General features: G+C 38.3%; 1 protein-coding gene across 1 annotated transcript in view; it reads right to left on the bottom strand.

The window, feature by feature from the left end:
• The window catches only part of XDH (xanthine dehydrogenase), a 62,855-nt gene extending 45,106 nt beyond the window's left edge, over window positions 1-17,749 (bottom strand). The window contains exons 1-9 of the mRNA XM_087717876.1: window positions 17,539-17,749; window positions 11,064-11,121; window positions 8,821-8,914; window positions 7,598-7,706; window positions 7,229-7,355; window positions 6,615-6,676; window positions 3,072-3,140; window positions 1,062-1,148; window positions 487-625 (exon numbers count right to left, since the gene is read on the bottom strand). Of these exons, the coding sequence (XP_087574002.1) occupies window positions 487-625; window positions 1,062-1,148; window positions 3,072-3,140; window positions 6,615-6,676; window positions 7,229-7,355; window positions 7,598-7,706; window positions 8,821-8,914; window positions 11,064-11,121; window positions 17,539-17,586 (793 nt within the window). The 5' untranslated portion in view covers window positions 17,587-17,749. The remainder of the gene's footprint in view (window positions 1-486; window positions 626-1,061; window positions 1,149-3,071; window positions 3,141-6,614; window positions 6,677-7,228; window positions 7,356-7,597; window positions 7,707-8,820; window positions 8,915-11,063; window positions 11,122-17,538) is intronic.
• Between the last annotated feature and the right edge of the window lie 1,140 nt (window positions 17,750-18,889).

Here is an 18,889-nt window from a genome sequence, read left to right as displayed (position 1 = left end):
TCAGACATAAGAAGCCTGCTGGATTATGAGAGGGCATTTAGTGCCCTTACGCCCAGTATTCAATATCAAATTTCCCCTAAATTAGACGTAAAGCATAGCCATCTTACAATAGTCATATTTACTAAATGAACTGCATGTTAGCTGAGTTCATACAACTTGTTAACTGTTATAAGTTAACTGTTACAAATGATAGTGGTTGGGTTCCTATTGATAACCACATTATGATCTAATATACATGTTAACCCAAATTGTGGGGAGCAGGGACACTAGTATTAATTCATTATAAATGTTATTAATTATCTTTAAAACAGAATTTCTGTTTTAAATGTGTATAAAATTGCGGTCTTAATTATTAATGGTGATGCAAGGGACTTTATCTGGCATTACAAAGGAAGAAGTAAAATCTTGACTGGTCAGTCAATTATATACTGCTATGTTTATGTTTGTGTGCAATTGTTCAACAGGAAACAGAGTTGGTCCTCTTACCCACTTCTGTGTTCCCTACTACAAGCTTGGCATCGGGATGCTGAGTTTTCAGAGAAACAAGTTCCTTGAGAGTTGATGGTTGCAACCACGTCACTCGCTCGCCTTTGAAACACAGTTGTTCAACAGGTTTTTTCTGTATCTATAGAAAAAAGGCCAGATTTAACTTCATGTAATAACATGGCATCACAAAGCAAGCAATCTCATTTTGGTATGAGGGAGAAGAGAAGGGTTGCATTATAGCTGCTATTTCGAGTGAGTGTCAGGCTTCAGGATTCTTTGCAACAAGGAGCAGCACAGGAGCCATTCTATGAAGTTAATATATCCTCTCTCATTATTCAGCTGGGTATTTGTAAGTGGGAGGGGCAGGAGGTCTCCAAGATCTATCTGCAACAAAGCTTGAGGCAGCGCAGCTTGAGAAATACTCGCTTTTGTTTATCAAAATCCTTTGCCCCTAGTGTCTGGCAAGGCTGCCCCAAAGCCTTGTTTATGTCCTAGTTCATGTGTGCAAATCAAGAAAAATACCAAAAACTTTCATAAGGAAATTCCATTCCCTTGGCGAGGTAAAGAAAACTCACCAATAACTCAGGTGGGAATATAGGCTCCTGGGTAGGGTCTAAAGGCTGGAACTCAGATGTATTGAACAGAGTTGTGGTAATCAGTCCCTGCAGAAGAAAAGCAATGTATATATTATTAGATAACCCCAAGATCCAGTGGATCGTTTTTTCAGAGATATTTCCTTACCTAAACAGAGAAACAGTATGATCTGGGTAAAAAAGCAGTGGGAGTAGAAGTGACTTTTGACTTCCTGCCAGCTTAACCTTCAGCAGTCAATGGTGGCACAGTCTACTGGTTTCCAGAGAGCTAGGATGAGACTGCTCTACCTGATCTCCAGTGGCTGAAAAGATGAATCAATCTACCTAGCCTCCAGAAGTCTTGGCTGAGACCGGTCTACCAAATTGGGGGGGAGGGGCAGAAGTAGAGTATAAATTTGTGGCAACACATTTGCCAAATTTCAATTCCACTGGCATCATGGGTCCCAGATTTTGGACACATTCCATAAATTAGGTCACTTGATGTACCTTGTGTCATGGCGGCCTCCCTCAATAACTAAGAAAGAAATCACTCAACTCCACTTTGCAGAATTAAGAGTACTTTTACTGGTCATGAGTAGATAGCAGGTAGGCAAAGCAAGATCTGAGGCAAAAGCGTGCATAATCATAGATATCAATATGTGACACAACCTCGTCCCCTTGGTAACCCCATCCCATAGCCCAATCCGTACATCCCACAGGTGTCCTGTGGGAGACATCTTCAAAAAGCATCATCAGGTTGGTATACCAGACAGTTGGCCTTGGCGGCAAATCCTCTATCTGCAACATGCGCAGTAGATGGTGAGAACAACTCCCTTTTTACAGTCACTCCTGCACTGAACACTTCCCCACCCAAATACCATGCCCCCCTCCCCGTTTCAATGGCAGCCAAAAGCAAGCAGCAAAACAGAGGCTGACACCATGATTCAAAATTTGTTGCCCTATGAGGCATTGATTCATCTCCTTAAACGTTACAGACACAAGAGAGAGAAGGAGAGAAAGAGAGAAGAATACTAGAACTAAGGAGAAATTTCTTAATGGTGAGTACAATTAACCTGTGGAATGCCTTGCCTTCTGAAGTTGTGGATGCTCCATCACTGGAGGTTTTTAAGAAAAGGCAGGATAGCCACTGTCTGAAATGGTATAAGGTCTCCTGCTTCAGCAGGCGGTTGGACTAGAAGATCTCCAAGATCCCTTCCAACACTATTATTCTATGTTCTAAAGAGTTTTTGTAGTATAAAATTAAACAATATAGTATATACATGTCTTTTATTTTATTTTTTGGTTTTCTACTATTAAAAAATAAGACTAATAAAGACTATTTTCATGTTTTTAATTTTTGAATTTGTAAAAAAAATTAGGAACAGTAAGAACCTTCAAGAAGTAGCAATAATTGTTCATGTACTACATGACCAAGTAATTCTTAAGTCAGTTTCCTACTATCCAATAGTTCCTAATTTATTAAACCTACAACTTTCAAAATTCCTAAGCAAACAAACTAGTAATTATACTGTGACAGTTGTACTTATGAATTCTGGGAGCTGTAACCCTAATCCATTTATAAAACATCCTACTGGGGATAATTTCTCCAACTGTTTATTTCCATTGACTTGTTTATCATCGCACCCCTGAACCTTTAAAAAAATATAAGACATGATAAAGTAAATAGCAAATTAGTAGACATATTAAAAAGACAGCAATCGGAAAAATAATAATTCTTTTTTAAAATCTTCTTTTTTTCTCTTTTTTTCTTTTTTGGTATTTTAATCTATGTTAAAACAAATTTACTTATTTTTTCCTTGCATTCTTGCTCTTTCTCTCTCACACACATCTGTACAGCAAGTACAATACAATAGAGATTTTAATATTAAATAATTAATCTTAGAAGTGAAATCTGCTACCGGTATATACAAGTTAATGCAAGTTGGAGGACACTTTTTCATTTTTTTCTTTTCTATACTTAGTACTCTTTTCCAACTGATTTATGCCACTTACCTCATTCCTTTCTTTTCCAGCCATACAGCAACCTTTTCCTTTTACTAGTTTTCCACAGCATCCCCCTTCCTAGATAGAAATAGGAAGATATAGAAATAGTTCCAAATAAACTATGGAGCACATATGAAAAGAACATGCAAATATTTAAAGAGTTGTGCTGGATCAGATTCAAGTGTCATGATAAAAGATAGGGTTTGAGCTGAAGACACTGAACTTTAAGTCCCCATTCAACTATAAAATGACTTTGAACCAATTATTGCTTTCACCCTAATCCACTTTCAAGGTAAGAATTAAATCAGGAGAATACCACTGTTAGTTACTCTCAGTTCTCAGAGAAAAGACTACAGGCTATAATGGCAATAACAACAATAACAATAAATAAACAATCAATTTCCATGCTGGACAGTTACTGGTTTATTTTGTACCCTGTTTTTTATTATACAAGAAATCAAATCAGCTTACAATTATAAAAGCAATATAAAACCAATACAATTAAAATATGAAAAATTAAAATTGTGGGTCAGTTTGTCTAGTGCAGTGGTCCCCAACCCCCGGTCCGCGGACCGGTGCCGGGCCGTGGAGTACCTGGCACCGGGCCGCGCAGCGGCCGGGGGCCATGGTCGCTCTTTTAAATCCGCTCCTCTTAAATGCATTTCTCTCCCCCCCCCTTTGGTCCCACCCTCGGCTCTCTCTCCCTCCCTCCCTCGCCGTCTCCTCCCTTCTCTCCCCCCCCCTCCCGCACCGATCCATCGCCAGGGAAAGAGAGAGTGAGAGAGGAGAGAGAGAAGGAGGGAGTCAAGAAAACTGTTCCGGCCGCCGCTGAAATGACTCAGTAACTTTTGCGCTTGGATCTGCTTTTTTAAACCTCCCCCAATCATCATCGCCACCCTCTTCCTCCTCCTCCACCACCACCGTTTGTTCTGCTAAAGCTCCTAAAGCTCTCTCCTCGGCTTTTCCTGCTTTCTCCCTGTCACCCAGATGCATGCTGTGGTTCGAGAGTGCGGCTCGGTTTTATGTGTCCGCTTCTCTCCCTTTCTCTCCACACACCCCCCACCTCCATTTAATTATTTTTTTTTTAAAGAAAGAAAACCGTAGTTCTGCCAATTGCAAAAAAAAAAAGTGTGTGTGCGTGCATATCTGCCGGCGGGTGTGTGTTTGTGTGGGGTGTGTGTGTGTGTGTGTATGCGCGCGCGGAGAGACTGGTTGGAAAGGAAGGACAGGACTGGCGGTGTGTGTTTCTGCAGCCCCTCCGGTGGAGGCTGCACTAGCCGTCAGATCTGGTGTTTTTTTTTTCCCCTCTCCTTTTTCCGGCAGGTCGTTTTAATCCTTGCTAATTACTTTCTGTTCTTCGCTTGCCAGCTTCCTTCCCACCCTCCTTCCTCCTCCTCCTCCCCCCCCCCGGCCGGGTGCGCCTCCCCGCTTTTACTCCCAAACAGTTATATGTTTATATATATATATTTATTTTCTCTCTCTCCACAGCATTCGCGCGCGCGCGCTCTGTTCTTTGCCCGCCGAATGTGGTGGGGAGGGGGAGGGCAGGCAGAAAGGTTGGTCCGGGTTGAGGGTTCAGGATGGTCTTTGAGGAACATAAGTCTGTCCGGGTGGGGGGGGGCATATTAAAGCACTTTATATTTATGTAATTGTATTTTATTTTGTAAGGCATGTTTAAATACAATAAAATAAAAGTTGTTTAATCAAAACAATCTGATATATAAACAATCAATGTGTCGTCGCGAACAACGCCCCCCCACCCCTGCGCGCGTTCAGCGGGCCACGGTAAAATTATCAAAGGCTGACTGGTCCACGGCGATAAAAAGGTTGGGGACCACTGGTCTAGTGGATAAGGTGTTGGCCTAGAAACCAGGAGACAGTCCCATCTTAGACATGAAAGCCAAATGAGTGACTTTGGGGCAATCACTCTCTCTCACCCCAAATTCACCTCACAGGCTTATTCTTGTGGGGAATATAGGAGGACGAAGTAATATAAGGTATGTTTACCACCTTGAGTTATTTATAAAAATAATAAAAGCAGGACGTAAATAAATATTAAATCTAAATTAAAATTAATATAGTAAACAACAGATAATTGATATGTGTTCCTTATTTTTCTAAACGGAAGAGAAAACCAATGACCAAATTCATCTCCTCAAAAAAAGCATTTCATAGGTTGAAAGCCACACAGAAGACCCTCCAACAGTGGTGAAATTCAAAGATTTTTTTACTACCAGTTCTGTGCGGGTGGCTTGGTGGAATGATCAAGGAAGGATACAGCAAAATCCCCATTCCCTCCCCATTCCTGGGGCCGGCCAGAGGTGGCATTTACCAGTTCTCTGAACTACTCAAAATTTCTATTACCAGAACCTGTCAGAACCTGCTGAATTTCACCCCTCCCCTCCACCATGTATCAGCAGCCAGGGCATCTTCAAAAACGTCTCTCCTGACAGGTTGCTACTTGGGAAGGTAGTTCCTCAAATCATCAAGCCCTAAACGATATTTAACTTGTGCCCCTCAGGCAAATGACAATTACTGTAAATTATTCCACATGGGCAGGTGTTCCCCATACCTTTCATCAGTTAGCAGTCTTCCTACTTATTTTTGCTGCAGTTGTGATTTCTGAACATTCTTGAGAAGTAACCCCTCATAGAGTGCAAAGCAGTAGCCACAATAAGTTGGAACCAAGATGTGAATAACTATCACCATATTGCAGAAAGAGTTGCAGTTGATGTACTATCTATAGTGGTGCAACCATGCGCCTCACCACAAATTTACCACCTGCAAATCTAGTCACAAATGAATGACAAAAACCATTCCCTAAAGGAGATTGCAACCCCAGGCTTTATTGCAACCTCCAAATGCAGTTTGCTTATTTTTTGATAACAGTGTTTCTGTCTTGCCTGAGTATAATTTTAGCATATTCCCTCATTGAGCCCATTTTCCAAACCCTCAGTAATGTTCCAGAATCTTTTATTGGAATTGGATGATAGTGAAAACCAAAATTGTGTATCATTGGCCTATAAAACTCAATTATCCCAGTGATTCTATGGCTAGGTGGGTTGCTGCTGGCATTGCTGTTGGTTCGGTGCACACGTAATTTGCTCTGTGCACATGCCTAGTTGCTTGTAAATAGGTCTGCACATATGCAGAAGATTAAAAATGCCCCCCAAAAAACATGCCACGGCAACTGAGGAACCAGTTCGAGGGTGTCACAAGCCGAACCAGTACGAGCCAGTAGCAACAGTAGCAAAATTTAAATATAGTTAAATTTTGACTGCTATATATAGAAGTAATAATAGCTATAGTCAAATAAATGATTAATAATGATAACAAACCCACCTCTGTTCTATGAAGACAACATTGAAATTGAAAACCAACCCAGTAAGAGATAATTTAGTTCAGTACTATTGTCAAGTAAGCTACATAGACATGGCTATGAAGTATTCATTACTTCAGCTGAAGTCAAAGCAGATTGCATCTTCACATTTACGGTACTTGGAAAAGTCAGCCTGATTCCATCACCAAGACATTTTATCTTTAGTTCCTTACCTTTGCAAATGTTCTGTACCCCTCCAGGATCGGTCTGTATCCTGTACAGCGGCAGAGATTTCCTACGTTGCCAAATCAAGTTGAAAAAGTCAACAGGCATGTAGAACATAAAAGGAAAAAGGTTGTTTTAGTTTTTGCTTTTGTCAACCATGAAGAAATTCATTTTTTTTATTTCCAAGGAAGGAAACTGCCCATAGAGAAAAAAAATAAATGTCTCTGGGGCTTTGAAAACTTTAGAAGGCAAGATTCCAGTGTCAAAAGACATGACAACAAATTCACCAAGTCATGAGAGATCAACCTAATCATTTTCAAATGGATTTCTTGAGCCAAGGTGGCGCAGTGGTTAAATGCAGCACTGCAGGCTACTGCTAGATCAGCAGGTCAGCGGTTCAAATCTCACCGGCTCAGGGTTGACTCAGCCTTCCATCCTTCCGAGGTGGGTAAAATGAGGACCCAGATTGTTGGGGGCAATATGCTGACTCTCTGTAAACCGCTTAGAGAGGCCTGAAAGGCCTATGAAGCGGTATATAAGTCTACTGCTATTTATTCCATGATGAAAAGTAATTGTGCCAATAAGGATGGGAATTGTGGTCTATTGTGTCTGGCAATCTTACCTTGAAAGGCATCTTCAATCTCTTCCATTCTAGGCTGAGGATGATTACGAAGCAATGTGTACATGGACATGACAATCCCAGGAGTGCAGAAACCACACTGTGATCCATGGCTTTTGGCTATTCTCTCCTAGAAGAAGAAGAATTGGTTCGTACAATATGCCATGACAAATCAACTAATCAACTTGCTTTTAGTGACAGGTGTGAACACAATGATGTCTGATCTGATTCACACATCACATTACATATAAATAATAGGTCTTCGGGTTTTGTGTATTACATATATGAACTGCCAATTGTTCCTACATATAGCTTAATTCAATTTGTGAACCTAAATATTTGTTAACACATAGTCACATCGCTCCAGTTTACCTGTACAGGGTGCAACCTTGTCTTTGTGCTTCCAATGCCTTCAACAGTGGTTACAGCTACATGGTGGAGAGCGCAGATAGGGAATAAACATGCATTTGCAGAATAATGTCTGGAGAAATGAATTAAGGAAATTGCTTGTTTTACAAAATCTTCATTTTTCTATAGAAATACAATAAACCAATGAAACCCAATGTTCGGGATTAGACTGTCTCATATTGAAACTGGAACAGAGGTAGATTCATGGGCATCATCCCAATGTTTTGGAAGATGATGCCTCCCCATTGGTTATGCTGATTGGGCCTATGAAAGTTGAAATCCTAGGCAAACATTGGCCAAAAGATGTAGCTTCTGATTACCAGCACCATTATTAAATAAAGATGTGGAAGGTAAATGGGTAAGTGAATAAACTAGCATTAAGGCAATGATATTATCATTCCTTCAGATGATCATAATTCACTGTCATTCACTGAAATCTGCCAAGTATTAATCTAAGAGACCAGAGCTGAAAAAGTGCAGTGATTTTAATAAATGCTATCCAATCCAATTCTTCTGTAGTACTAAAATATTAGTAAAATTGTTAGACAAAATTTGAATGTTGAAACTTTAAATCCAATTGAACTTCAGGATTTCAAAACCAAAAGGCTGGACGGGACCTTGGAAGTCTTCTAATCCAAGCTGAAATGTAGCTGATTAGAAATGTTGGGGAAAGTTAGTTCTTCTAATAATCACCCCAAAGGTGCTTTTTTCAGGAGGCAACTGGACTTTCTTGTTTTTCTTTGAAGATGTTTCACTTCTTATCCAAGAAGCTTCTTCAGCTCTGACAGGATGGTGGGGAATTGAAAGATTTATATTCCATGCAAACAGCTGATCATTTGCATTCTTTTAGAGAACCATTGAGGCCACTTGGAGGTTTATGACCTGGATGACTGAAAATCTCCATAGACTCCTACTAATAATCCATACAATTATTGCACAGGACAACAGTATTTTCACATAGCTCTAACACATATCTGTATAAGGGACAGTAAGCAAAGATTTTGTGATATATTTGTTATTTCTTGCATGCAATCTTTTCTCAACCTGCAAAGGAGTTTCAGGAGAGACAGATTGATTCTGACAAACACATGTTTCCAGATATCCAGCACCTGTCCTGTCTATCAGAAATTCTGCACTCCCGCAATTCAAGACCTCTTCCATCTTAGTGAATGGGGTACAAAGGATACATGATGTTTCGAGAGTTGTCAAGCTTGGAAATCATGACTGTGCAAGCACCACAGCCTCCTTCTCCACAGCCGAGCTTGGTTCCACACAAGCCCACTAAGAGGGTAGAGCTTAAGGAAAATGTACCAACATGGCTAATCGCATACAGTTCTTTATCATTGAAAGTCTGTGGTCCTGGTAACAAGCTTGCATTGCTGTTCATAAGAACAGGCTAAAAAAATCTGCCTTTTTTTTTTATAAAGCTATTTTGGTTTATTCATATGTATTCCCTGATGGGAAAACTGATTTTTAAGTATAGGGTTTAATCAAATGATTTTTAAAAAATCACACAATTATTGAACAAGACTGGACTATTGACTCCTGAACCATGTTCACACAACATGCTTAACTTGATTACTGGATTCATAGAATATCAAATCATAAACTAACCAAAATGATGCACAAAAGATAATGAAGATTAAAATAAATCATGTATTTTAATGTATTTATTGTCATATTAGGAACCATTCATCTCCCTCACAGAGGAACCTTGGCTGGTGTTTTTTTTGCAAGTGATGTGAGTACAGCCTCCAATTATTATCTTATTTGGTTTGTATGTCAAGAAGCACAGCCAATAATGGCACATGGTTTTCTCATTTCAGTTCTTCAAGCAAACTTTATATCAATCAATTCTGAGCTGCTTTTTGCTAATCGATGTTTTTGGTTGATGGTTCTTTGAAAGATTATGTTAATTTAATGGGTTGTATATAAAACTGCATACAAAGCTGGAACTCATAATATGCCTCTTTTATAGTTTGTGATTAATATGTCCAACTTCAACTGTGCATAGATCCTTAAATAAATACAGTTTTACCTTTTTTAATTGCTGAAGAGGATCAGCTGGCAAAAAGGGAATAATTGATTTACATGCACTAGATATATTTATTTGTTCTACACATATGACTGAGAAAAAAACAGATTAGGCATTAATTCTCTAGCACAGAATTCAAGTAAAATATTTCTAGTAAAATATATGATGTTCCACTTGGTAACATTCTTAATGTAATTAGTACTATGCAATTATTTTTCCATGGCAACTCTTCAACTTTTTATGAAGAACAAATATACTGGACCCTAATGGATGAACTTTCCCTATTCGTCTGCTCTTCTTTCCTGGCCCCTCTTTCAGCATCTAAGATTAACTATGATGTAAACATTAATATGCTACTTATTTTAAACAAGAGAGAAGGCTTAGATTTAACCCAAACCAGTGAATTATTCCCCTTAAATTAAATAGCCTAACCCTTTCCATCTCCTGAACGTCTGATATCCGAACTGAACTCCCTGGTTCAGTTACCGCAGGAAAGAAGCACTGAATCATTACCTACAACAGAAGACAGATCCCAGCAATGGCCACATACATACTTTAAACATAAGTGCCAATGGTTCATTTAGGTTCACTCAGTCTAGATTTCTGAGCTCCAAAACCACATTTATTGCCTAAGATAGATTTGTGCAATTTAAATGTGGTTGTTAGTTTGTGTTTGAGCGTCATGTGACCACAACTGGATTTAATTAATGAGAAAAGGGAAGGTAAAGACATATTTGTAACACCTGGCACTTTGTTTGGCAGTTTATTGAAGCCTTCTTACATTATCTGGGAAATGTATTTTAGCAAAGAGTATGCCAGTCCTTAGGAAAGCTATTGTTGTCAGGCAACAGATATTGGAGGGAGAGCAGTGGTCCTTCATATCCTCCAGTAATGGCCAGTTGTTACCATGACATAACAGTAATTTCAACTGGTGATAACTGAGGCTATTTAGAAGAACTTGGGACTTAATAATAAGGATCAACAGATAAGTGGGAGATAAGAGAAGTTGGGGGGTTGATGTGGCATTGCTTGTTCATCTTGAAATCAGATTTGATTAGAAATAAGCCATGCTATTTTCCAGGTTAGGCATTAATTTTCCAACGTAGGAATCAAGTAGCTCAGCTTCTTTCGTACTAATCCAATGCAAGACAAAAGACGAAAGTTATCCATCTTCTCACACAGAGATTGTACTATTAGTTGTGAATGTGCTTCCATTCAGTTTAATTCTGGCAACACTAGAAATATTGGAAATAACAGAATTAGCAGGAACGGAATCCTCAGAAATCTTAAAACTTATTCTACTGTATTCTAGTCTGTTCCTGAATCCTTAGACCACCTGGAAATATATGGACTCTTTTAAATTCCATACAGTGCACATTTCTTGAGCTCAGATACGTTTCCTTCTAAGGTAGGTTAGCAACGTAGTTTCTGGATCCACATTCTTCTCCACTATCTAAAAAAAAAAAAGAAAAATAGTTTCTTAAAATACATGTAACTGTAAATGTATATGTATGCTGCAGATAATTTCAGAAACAAACGAACTGATAGCATCTGATACATTGTAGAAGTCAGCATATTCTACTATTTGTGAATGAATTGCACAAACCATCCAGCCTCTTTGACAAAGTACCATTTCTTAAAGGAAATACTCCTGTCCTTGATATCTTACATAGCATTTACAATATAAAACTGCAGATGACAATTACTTTTGGAGGTAATCAGATTTAGACCTGATCAATATTGTATAGGAGACACCAACATGTTGCAAGACAATAGAAAGTCAAACAAATTGTGTAAGATGAAAACAATAAACCAATTTGCATTGTTGCCAAGCTAACATTTTGGATATGGATATGTTTATGCTGTCACAAGGAATAACCGTAAGCTCTTTTCCCATGGTTTTCAAACAGATTTTGGTGCCTTTAATTATTCATTTTTAAACAGGTTCCTTATATGTTTTCTTGTTTTGATTTAAGTGTTAATAGTCCTACTGTTTAGTAGAAAGAATAATTTCAGCTTAAATAAATGGGCAATATTCTTAATGAAATTATATACTCAAAATCAACTAAGTTTGACAAAAAAAACTTGTACTAAACATCTCCTGTCATGTACTGAGGGCTAGAAGTATCTCTAGAAATCACAAATTAAGTGTACTTTGTCTCCCTGGTCCAACATAGTGTACTAGGTGCTCTATGCACCAAAGCATAAGTTTTCAGTCACAAGCATGCAGAATGTACCAAGATTTGGATGGCACTATCTGTTCTGCCAATATTAACATACTTCCCTTCCTAATTGCAGCAATTGGACCATTTGAGCAGTTTCAAGGTGCTGGTTCCCTATTGCTTCTCACTAAACATGCAGTTTTTCTACCTTAGTTTCTTTAAGTGATATCTAGGGGATGAGATCTTGAGCAAGAGAAAATTTTAATCTGCTGAACTCTAACTAACTTAGTTTTAATTATTAACAATAAAGTTTATTGCTAGCTTTTCAGATTAGAATCAATTATAAAACTGTTTTTCAGTTGAAAACTTTGATTCCAGGTCAAAAAACCAAAAACCTGTGCTTGTTTCTCTTCCTGACAAGGTACTGAACTACTTTTGTTATTAACAGATTATCTCAGCACATTTCTTACATTTGTGTAGAAGAAGGTTACTGTGTGCTTTAATTTGTGGTGGTGGTGCTGTAAATATAAACTAAGTGTTTGTTAACATTCATTTTGCTTGGACGTGCAAGAATTTTAGGATAGGTAAATGCACATTTATTGGCATGATTTAGTTTACTGCCATAAAATGTGGCAATTAGTTAAGGAAGCTTATTTAAAGGAGTTTGAGGAAATTGATACTGACTTTACAGAACCATAATCTTTTGTAGCAGTGTGCTACTCAATAATAATTGCTGGGGAAGTAAGGACAGTCTGTGGAAGCAGTACGCTGGATTGCATAAGTCTTTGGGATGATCCAGCAAGACTCAGTATAATACATGTTACACAACAAGATCATAATTTCAAAGTCCATTTCCTCCTGCATGTAAATTTGTTATCATTTTACAGGAACTACTTGTCATGTAAGAACTGAATCAGGACTAAGCTATATATCTAAGGGGGAAAAACTTGTTGCTACTGCCATTGATTTAATGGGAAATCAGTTTTTCACCAAGACTATCAGGTGGAAGGGAAAAGGTTTGCCCCCAACCCCTCAACTTTCCCAGCCTAGTTCCTTCCACATATGTAGGGCCTGCAACTCCCATAATTTCTAGCCACCATCTATAGACCACCTGTTTTGGGAAAGCTGATTTAATGCATATGTACTCAAACAAAGTCAAGTCAAGCCACTCATCTAATACATCATTGGGACATTAAGTGTATAAGGAGTGGTAAAATAAATGCACATGGTCTTCCTTTGATTGAAGTAGCTATTTTTTCTTTTTATATCACCTTCTTACAAAATCAATACTAATCAAAAAATTTCAGTCAAATACAAATGACACAGTCATGCTATAATGAAATGAAAAAATACTATGATTTTGACTATTTGAGACATTAGATGCTTAATGAATTTCAAATGATAGCCAGATTACTAAATATAGGTAGTCCTCGACTTATGACAACAATTGAGCCCAAAAATTCTGTTGTTAAGCAAGATAGTTGTAAATGAATTTTGCATTTTTTCTTACCACAGTTGTTAATTGAATCACCGCACTTGTTAAGTTAGTAACACAATTGCTAAGTGAATCTGGCTTTTTCCATTGACTTTCCTTGTCAGAGGGTTACAAAAGGTGATCACATGACCTCAGAACACTGCAACCGTCATAAATATGAAGAAGTTGTCAAATGTCTGAATCTTGATCATGTAACTTTGGGGATGTCGTAAGGGTCATAAGTTTGAAAAACAGTCATGTCACTTTTTTCAGTGCTGTCGTAATTCTGTACAGTCACTAAATGAACTGTTGTAAGTGTGAGGACGGCCTGTATTATTTTTGGCCTGTTTTTTTACATCTTATCAAACCCTCTAATCACTCATCATGGTAGCCTTGAAGTCACATGCAGAAAACTATACCAGTTATTTACCATATCAGGCTGCCAAAACTAGAGACAAGGTAACCTTTCTCATCAACTGCCATATATTGCATTCTATCCTAAGCTCACAATCAATTCATTCTCATAGTTTGCTGAAATGCTCCATCTCTTCTTCTGGTAGCATTTCATCATCTTTCCATGCTGCAATGGGTTTTGAAGGATCTGGACAAACTTGCGCCACAAAGCCCATTTACGTCAAGGTGACTATCACAGAACTCAGGCATCTTTTATTTACAAGGTAGACTCATTTTATGTAACAAGTAATCCAAATTATCTGCCAACCTTTTCCCAAGGTTGATTGCTAAATCAATACTGGCACCGTTTCAGAGGATTTTTGACTCATGGAAGAGACACGACTGAGGTAAAACTTACTATGTGGGGGAGGGGGGAAGGAGAGGATTTGCAAGGGTTTCAGTTAATGTTTAGATCCGTAAAAGTCTGGAAGAAACACTTTTGCACATTTTGTACCATGAATTGTTAACCTATCATCAAGTATATTCTTAATAGGGATTTGGAGTCTGTCCACCTCCACCCCAGACTCAATGTGATTTTCAATGGGGCACATTCTAAAGATGTACATTGTGAATGCTGCCAGAATTGTTTACATGAAGAGAAAGGTGTCCAGAAGCATCTAGATGAGTTGCATGCTTGTAACTATCAATATATTGCCTATTCTGTTTGATCTGGTAGCAGTTGTTGAAGAATTCAAAAGGGGAGGGATCTTTTCCAGATGTCTGGTAAGCTTTTTTAGTTAAAGATCTATGGGCTGAGCTGGTTTTTTCTATACACAAAGCATACAGTCTTCTGAGCAATGATCTATTGGGATAGAACAAAACGATGTAGGAACAGGACTTCACTTTTCTCTTTATTTCAAGGAAGCTCATAGTTAGAAAAAGACAAGGGAAAAGAAAAGACCTCTGTTGCTACAGAGATTTAAAACCGCAGTGTTTTTAAGGAAGTAAAAATAATGACTTTGTATTCCTTGCTGAGGTTACATAATCTCAACCCGGGCTGTGACCCATTCGTCATCTCCGTATGACAGCCCTATGATAGATTGATTGCTGAGGGTATCTTTCTTTAAGGCAAGCATCAGTCAGATGCTCAGCCATAAAAGCAGAATTTGACCACGCTGAATGAGATTAATCTAATTCTAAGCTATTTATAATGGAGTTAAAAGGGAGGTTTTAACTTTCAATTCATGAACTACATCCTGGCAGCCAGAGCAAATTGTATGCAGAGTCTGGGGGTAAAATTTTCTGGAGCAAACCAGGACATTGCAATACACAGTACATTTTTCTCTAAAATTCATCAGGAATGGAATAAACTACCTGTTCCTCCAGCTACAACATGGAGCCCATTTGTTATTGGTAATTACTAATTTTAAATCTCACTGTCAAACAGAAACATAGGGCTTTGGGAGGGGATATACTTTTGTAATTCAGTTCATCTTGGATGTTAACAAGCTAAATAGAAAGCAACCAAAGACAGGATCAGGAAAAGCTACAGGCAGCCAAGAAATATATATGTTATCTATTTGATTACATACTTTACCACATAGCAGATGAGATTGCATTAATTGTCTTACTTTGGTGGTTTTCTACAGTTTTCTTTAATTCAGCTCTATTAGTTTATTGAGTATTTGCTCGGCACTAACTTATGAATGACATTTTTATAAAAGTGATGTTCCCTGACTTAAGTAAAATCTTTATTAATGCAAAAATGGAACAGAAACAGACTGAAAAGTGTTATGCTTTTTCCTCCTTTTTTATTAAAAGAAACATTGGATCCATTAAAAAGTTTAATTTGTTTTCTAAAACAACCACCCCAATGGTCATAATGACAGCTATTCATCAGCTATCCATGTTTCTTCATTCCTCTATCATTTATTGAAGTCTGTAAATATCTTAAAGAAATATCTTAAATCCAGTGCTGCTTCTTTGAGAAATGCTTTTGCCATCTGCTAAAGAGAGAAAAGGGCCGTGGGAATAATCCATGAACTAAGAAAAAGCTTCTTCCAACATGTTAAAAACAAGAAAAAGGTTAAAGAAACAATTGGTCCATTGCTGGGAGAAAGTGGCAAGAAGGTGACAAGCAACAGGGAAAAAGCAGAACTATTTAACTCATTTTTTGCATCTGTCTTTACACAAAGGGATAAAACCGTCCAACCTATCAAAAACAGCAGCACAAAAATCAGATTAGGAACACAAATTGAAATAGGGAAGAAAATGGTAAGTGAGCACCTGTCTACCCTAAATAAATTCAAATCACCAGGACCGGACAGATTACACACCAGGGTTCTGAAGGAACTGGCAGATGAGATCTCAGAACCACTGAACTATATCTTTCAGAGATCCTGGAGCACCAGGGAACTGCCAGAGGACTGGAAAAGAGCTGATGTGGTTCCCATCTTCAAAAAGGGGGGGGGAAATAGATCCAAGAAACTATAGACCTATCAGCCTGACCTCAATGCCAGGAAAGATTCTGGAAAAGATAATCAAGCAACGAATTACCGAACACCTAGACGCAAACAAAGTAATAGCCAAAAGCCAACATGGGTTTGTCAAAAACAGATCATCCCAGACTAATCTTATTGCATTCTTTGACAAAGTGACAAAATTAGTGGACCAGAGGAATGCCATCGATATAGTTTACTTGGACTTCAGTAAGGCATTTGATAAGGTAGACCAGAACCTACTACTAGATAAAGTAAAAGAATGTGGGTTAGACAGCATCACCACCAGATGGATTCGTAACTGGCTGACCAACCACACTCAACATTAGTCCTCAATGGACTGTATCTCATGGAGGGAAGTATGTAGTGGAGTACCCCAAGGCTCTGTTTTAGGCCCAGTACTCTTCAACATCTTTATCAATGATTTGGATGAGGGAATAAACCAAGCTGGCAGGAATAGCCAACACTCTAGAATACAGGCTTAAGATACAGAAGGATCTCAACAAACTTGAACATTGGGCACTATCTAATAAAATGAAATTTAATGGTAAAAAGAGTAAGGTTCTACATTTAGGCAAGAAAAATGAAATGCACAGGTACAGTATAGGTGGTACCTTCCTCAATAGTAGTAACTGTGCAAGGGATCTTGGAGTCCTAGTGGACAACCATTTAAATATGAGCCAGCATTCTGCAGCAGCTACCAAAAAAGCCAACACAGTTCTAGGCTACATAAACATAGGGATAGAATCAAGATCATGTGAAGTGTTAATACCAATTTATAATGCCTTGGTAAGGCCACATTTGGAATACTGCATTCACTTTTGGTCGCAACGAGGTAGAAAAGATGTGGAGACTCTAGAAAAAGTGCAGAAAAGAGCAACAAAGATGATTAGAGGACTGGAGAAACAAAACATATGAAGAACAGTTGCAGGAACTGGGTATGTCTAGTTTAATGAAAAGAAGGACTATTGGAGACATAATAGCAGAGTTCCAATCTCTCAGGGGTTGCCACAAAGAAGAGGGAGTCAAACTATTCTCCAAGACACCTGAGGGGAGAACAAGAAGCAATGGGTGGAAACTAATCAAGGAGAAAAGCAACTTAGAACTGAGGAGAAATTTCCTGACAGAACAATTAATCAGTGGAACAGCTTGCTTCCAGAAGTTGTGAATGCCCCAACACTGGAGGTCTTTAAGAAATGTTGGATAGCCATTTGTCTGGAATTTCCTGCCTAGGCAGGGGGTTGGACTAGAAGACCTCCAAGATCCCTTCCAACTCTGATATTATATTGTATTGTACTAAGATGCAAGAAGAAATGTTATAAGAAACACAGGTTTTGTCCTACCTTCTTGCCATTTACAAAGAAGACCAATTCATTCTTTTCTGGGATCATTTTGCACTTCTTCTGAATGGAAAATAGGGATAAGTTCCTGGATCACACTTTCTAAAGTTGCCCAATACAGCTACAGCCTTAGTTCCAGAGGAATCAGACAGTATGAGAAGTTCTTAGGGATCTTTGATCTTATATTGCAGCATTAGAAGAGCTCAAGTTATAAAAGAACCACCCAGAGGCGTGTCAGCTACATTTGGCTAGGACTTCATTAAGTTAGTAAAGGAATAACAGGGAAAAAAAGTAGTCTCCACCCCTTTCAATGTTATGAAATTCCATGCAGTCTTCTATAGATCAGGCAGCCAAACTTTGGCAGTACAAGATCGCTCAAAATTAATGTATGCTCTTTTATGTTCTTTGCCATAACTTATTCTAGAGTAACGGTTCTTAAACTATTTGACCCAATTCCTTTCTCAGTCTCGAATAATGTACTTACCTCCATTAAAAAGAGCCCAGACTCTATTATTTCACTAGCTGCAGCCCAGACTGGATTCTTGACACACAAAGAGCCAATTGCAAATTGCTTCATTTGAAATGCTCAGATTATCCATTGGGGTAATAAATGCAAGTTTAGAACAAATGTGTCATATCACCAAAACTAACAATAACTTTGTTAGTTCTCTCAACTTTCACTTTTAAAAAGCTGCTCGAACCTGAGAAATCTGTGCTTATAAACTATATCATTAGTTTAAGTTTATATTTGCAAAAGGATTTGCATTTAAGTTAAGACTGTACCAACTTAACTTAAAACACAATTTAGATATATTCATCCCATTCAGAGGTGGGTTGCTCCCAGTTCGGCCCAGATTTGGGTGAACCAGTAGTAATGGTGGTGGGACGTTCCACCCACCCGCCCAGACACTTCTGCGCATGTGCAGAAGCATTGCACATGTGCCCAAACCAGTAGTAAAAAAATGGCAACCCACTACTGATCCAATTGATTTTGTAATTCTCAAATCCTCATAAGTACAATGTTCGTTAAATAAATGAATGCATCCATATTGCCAATTATGCTTTTGCAGGATACAATCTGAGTCGGTCAATTACATCCTTTCCCAGTCTTGAATAACCAGAGGTTTAGTCTTCAGAGCTTTCGGACTCACACTAGAACCCATCCTCGGGAATTTCACTCAAGCAGAAGAATTATGCTTCTTTGGATGAGTCTTAACTGTGGTAGGCACTACTGTCCAGTAGTTCTCTTGTGAAAAAATAATTCTTCAATCAATTTACAAAGGGTTTATTCAACTTAAAAATGCTTTTCTTTCATAGCTCTCAAAAAACAGCTTTAGCATCTGTCACTTAATTT

The sequence above is a fragment of the Thamnophis sirtalis genome, unplaced genomic scaffold, assembly GCF_051295495.1.
Source record: "Thamnophis sirtalis isolate CommonGarterSnake01/CBP01778 unplaced genomic scaffold, rThaSir2_p1.2 scaffold_6, whole genome shotgun sequence".
NCBI lineage: Eukaryota > Metazoa > Chordata > Lepidosauria > Squamata > Natricidae > Thamnophis > Thamnophis sirtalis.
This window is presented reverse-complemented; position numbering and strand designations above follow the sequence as displayed.